Genomic DNA, 4299 nt, shown 5'->3' with positions numbered 1-4299 from the left:
GTAATAGTCTAGGACTGCCCGACATGGTTGAGAAATATTAATCATACTTATCATATACCCAAGCATGTAATTATTGTAATTGACATCGTGGCAAGATTAAGATTTGGCATTTAACGCTAGCGACTGTTTCGATAATACTATCACAGGTGTTCCAAAACGCTATCAGCCAGGTCCTTCCTGCCAGCGGCGGTCAGGGCTGCTGCCAAGGCGCTTACGTTTACTGACGCCCCCTGGCGGCGCCTCCACTGCACCAGCATCGAGAAGATGCTGTCCTCGGTGCTGAACGGGTTATCACTCTGTCAAGAGTAAAAATCAAAGTCAAATTAACTCTGTCAATAGGGTTTTCTTTGCAGGGTTAGTTTTGATACAGATGCAAAAGCATGATTTGCACCAGTCTTTAATGGGTCTCTTATGTACTCAGTGTCATTCAAAAAAGTACAAATATCATTTGCCAGTAGCAACTAAAAAGTAAAATCTATGCAATAGGTCGGATATATTTATGTCGTGCAAAATATGTGTATTGCAGCGACTAATAAATATCTTTAACGTTATCATTGGCGTAGCTCACTTACTTGTAAGCGCTGGATTTCTGCCAGGGTGAATCCTAGCTCAATGGCAAGACTTTTCCATTCCTTCCCGAGCTGCTTTGCAAGGCATAACATTCCTACGTCACTGAGAAGGCCTATCAAAAAAATGGGTAACATGACAAGTTCACCTGTACGTGTACGTGCTTCAAGCGTTAGATCTATGTTGTACCTGACATAGTAATCGTTAGGAAGGTGCTAAAATAGTTGGCTAAATTATCTGTTCAGCAGTTAGACAGTCGGTCAAAATCCCGACATTTTGAAGAATTCTTGGAATCAGGAACTGTCCCGGCTGAGTATGAAATAGGACAAATTTTGTAGTAAATGGCATTCCATTTTCATCTAGAATACCTTACCTGGATTGGACTTCCGGGGTGGTGAAGAGGGATACACCAAAGCTGGGTTGATGTCGTCACCGGTACGGGGGCAAGTCAGGTGAACAGGACGGTCTGTATACAGCACCTCTCCGGGAAAGTGACCGATTTCCCGGGAGGACAAATTCGACCATTCCTGACTGTCCAGCCTCCCGAAACAATGTCCGCAGTCCACGAACAAATACGACAACACACCTGGCCATTCCTTGAGCAGTCCAGCCGCTTTGTTCACGATAGGCATGAGATCTGCCCATCCTTGGTCCAGCTCACGCCCCGGTACACGTGTGGCAAGAAGTAGATATGTCACGTTATGTTCCTTCGTGCGCTGCAGCAACAGGAGCCTGTCGTTTAATGTCCTCACGAGAGTTCCGTCCTTCCATTCGGTAACCCTAGTCACGAGATCATTGATCTGTACAGACAAGCGTTCAAACAAACCTACAGGGCAGTAACTGATGATTTCAAACCGAACCCTAACTTCTACCTGTCTGTCTTTGATGGCCGAGCTTACCCACAACTTTTTGTATATTTGGGTGGGGCTGTTCTCTAGGAACCATGGGAAACGAAAGCAGTTCATGGCACCACGGGAACCAGGTGGTTGAACCAGTTTTGCCGCAGTTTCTCAGTTCCCGCGCTGACTCAGGGATTTTTCATTCTTTGACGAGGCGGTTTTCTGACCAGTGCACTCAACAACGGTACGTAAATATTATATATAGATTTTCCAAAATCATATCCAGCTGCTTGTGTAACTGCTTTTTGACATATCGTAATACCTGGTATTCTAACCTTCATCGACGTATCTTTTCGAGAATATCTTGCACATTGGAATGATACAGACACTCTTCAGGCAGCTGTATTTCCCACTAGGGCTGTATCACTGGGACGACACACGTTTTGAACAGATGCATTTCCCCTTATGTCAATGCTATGGATCCTCTATGTCATTGTAATAACTGAATTTCCCCTGTTTCATCGGAATAACACAGTAACAAAAGCTAAACGAAAACATTTGGTCCTCTTTTCTAATAAAAGTAGGTCATTTGAAGACCGATTTTGTTTTGATCGAAAACTACATGAAGCTTTTTCTTTTAACACAGTTCATTGTTTATTCTAAGCCAAAACGTAACGATGGTGTGTGTATCAACTTGGGAACACAATTTTTGTCGTCCAAGAGTCAAAGTTTTTTTTGGGGAAAAGATATAGTCTTTTTTCGCAATCTACAAATGACATAGCCCGCGGGGAGGAGGAAAAGACAAAGCATGTTGGTGACGCGAGGGCACAAAACTGGGCCAGGGAACAAAGCAAGCCTTGTTGGAAAGGCTGGTGCGATAGCAAATTCTTGTCAAACGTAATTTTTCTTGTAAGAAAGGGAACACATATCCTTCAAACTTTTGAATGAGCCTGCATGAGCGGTTTCACCTCCGTGTTGTGTTTAAGTTCTTCTTCGGAGTAAAGTGTCTTGTAAAACCTATGTGATAATTTCATACCATAGAATATTCCATGGTTGAAATGTATCAAATTTCTTATTTGCTGTTCTCGATGATCTATCCACTCTGTTTTGATTTTCATTCCTTTGGCACAGTCGTTCTGTAGGGCGGTTCGTTCCCGAGTATGTAACCCCCCCCCCCCCCTGCATGGCCGAAGTTCTGGGCCCTTTTCCTGTTTAAACAACCCTTGCTTCACGCTTGAAAAGATTACCTCTGATGATCTATTTCCTAATTGATTCAATCCTTGATGACAAGTTTCTGCCAAACAGTGCCAAAACGATTTTATAGCCTTCTGTCGAAGGCAATGATAATATGATGAAGCATTGACACGAATGAAGATGTCAAAATGGCAGCGTCTAGTCTCCAGGGTGACTCACTGACTGTTTAGTATCCCTATTTTCACCCAAAAGAGTCACATCATTTCATATTTCTTGATTGTTTCTGCAAAATACAAATAAATGTCACATTACATATCCCTGATACCTAAGTGTTAGCAAGGCCATTGTAAAATGTGCAAAACGTTCGTACATAATATCTACTGTAGGTAATTTCTATTTCCTGTCCCTAGATTCGATGCTGAAAGGTTATGTAACAACTGTGGGGCTTGGCGTCCTGGGGATGTGTTTGGTTCTGGAATTCTACGCAGGCGCTAGAATGTAAGTACATTATGTGTTTTCACCTTCGCTATGCGTTTGATAGTTGCCTTGGCTTAGAATATGTTGGAATTGCCCATCCATGGTTTATGTAACAAGTCTGTAGGATACAATACTCTGTGAAGCAACTGTGGCATTTGCGGTACCGGTGTTATGTTATGTTATGTGTTATGTTAAGTTTCTCTCTTCATACCGGTACCATTCGTATTTCTCACAAGACTCGAGCCACCGTCTCCCTAGCACCGCTTAGTTTCATACATACATCACCGTAAGTCTCGAGCTCATTTCTTTCAGTACATCAGCGCCCCCTGTAAGAACACGTCCCGCACGCCAAGAATCGCAGAGCCAGGATTTCATCCACCCGGTAGAGAAAGAGTGGGAGTTAAACAGAACAGCCCTGTTAGAACTTAGGTGAGGAAAGATTCATAGATTATCAACCAACGAATTATCAAATTATTTCCTGACACGAATCCATTCAAAGTGATCAAACTAACAAAAAAACTCCTTGAAGTGCGATATGCTACTAATCATTAGAAGACTAATCATTTCTGTCTCTATTATAGTATACAGTAACACAATATGCAGGTTCTTACAATGAACGTAACATTTTGATTTTTTTTTTTGCAAATTGTTCTTTTCATGGTTACTAACGTACCAAACTTTCAACACATTTAAGTTCTGCGTGAGTCATGATGTCGATTTGTCACCCTCTGCTCACAGACGTCGTCTAAAGCCGTTAGAAACAGCAGCGAATTTTGTACTGAGCCAAGACAGTCTGGCCAAGAAAAGGAAACTTCCGCTGATGTTCGAACGGACTCGGAAAAGACTGTACTATGTGAAAGAGAAGCATCTGAACAGTATGCCACAGGTATTCACAAGTGATACCCCTCAATGTAACTGTTTCACCTTAATGTATGTAGTCACGATAAAAAAGTACCCCCCACACGTGACAGAACATGCATGTGTGTGTGTGTGTGTGTGTGTGTGTGTGTGTGTGTGCGTGATTGCGTGCGCTTGGAGTGCTTCTACATTACTTCTATCTATATTATGTAAAGTCTTCGTCTGTCCTCAATCACAGGTCAGTCCTTTCGTCAACCGGTCGTTAGGAGTTTGTAGTTTGGTTGGCAACAGCGGCATCTTGACTGGAAGCAAATGCGGTCAGAAAATAGATTCCGGCGATTTTGTCATCAGGTAAGCTGTTATC

At 42.6% G+C, this 4299-nt stretch overlaps 3 protein-coding genes and 1 long non-coding RNA gene across 4 annotated transcripts in view; 3 read left to right on the top strand and 1 right to left on the bottom strand.

Moving 5' to 3' along the window:
• LOC109473338 (alpha-N-acetylneuraminide alpha-2,8-sialyltransferase-like) overlaps positions 1 to 100 on the top strand; it is a 2481-nt gene extending 2381 nt beyond the window's left edge. The window contains exon 6 of the mRNA XM_019773204.1: positions 96 to 100. Within this exon, the coding sequence (XP_019628763.1) occupies positions 96 to 100 (5 nt within the window). The remainder of the gene's footprint in view (positions 1 to 95) is intronic.
• Positions 14 to 1544, bottom strand: LOC109473847. Its single transcript, XM_019773957.1, has 3 exons — positions 941 to 1544; positions 573 to 682; positions 14 to 296 (listed from the first exon to the last, which is right to left on the bottom strand). The coding sequence occupies exons 1-3, from the start codon at positions 1530 to 1532 to the stop codon at positions 141 to 143; spliced, it is 858 nt and encodes a 285-aa protein (XP_019629516.1). The 5' UTR covers positions 1533 to 1544; the 3' UTR covers positions 14 to 140.
• Positions 1545 to 1595: 51 nt separating this feature from the next.
• On the top strand, positions 1596 to 3444 carry LOC109473851. Its single transcript, XR_002140454.1, has 3 exons — positions 1596 to 1650; positions 3011 to 3098; positions 3390 to 3444. It is a non-coding gene; the product is annotated as an uncharacterized LOC109473851 (long non-coding RNA).
• Positions 3445 to 3447: 3 nt separating this feature from the next.
• LOC109473849 (alpha-N-acetylneuraminide alpha-2,8-sialyltransferase-like) overlaps positions 3448 to 4299 on the top strand; it is a 4613-nt gene continuing 3761 nt past the window's right edge. The window contains exons 1-3 of the mRNA XM_019773960.1: positions 3448 to 3506; positions 3816 to 3963; positions 4174 to 4286. Of these exons, the coding sequence (XP_019629519.1) occupies positions 3898 to 3963; positions 4174 to 4286 (179 nt within the window). The 5' untranslated portion in view covers positions 3448 to 3506; positions 3816 to 3897. The remainder of the gene's footprint in view (positions 3507 to 3815; positions 3964 to 4173; positions 4287 to 4299) is intronic.

Source organism: Branchiostoma belcheri, unplaced genomic scaffold (assembly GCF_001625305.1).
Source record: "Branchiostoma belcheri isolate BF01 breed outbred unplaced genomic scaffold, Haploidv18h27 scaffold3, whole genome shotgun sequence".
NCBI classification, from domain to species: Eukaryota; Metazoa; Chordata; class Leptocardii; order Amphioxiformes; family Branchiostomatidae; genus Branchiostoma; species Branchiostoma belcheri.
This window is presented reverse-complemented; position numbering and strand designations above follow the sequence as displayed.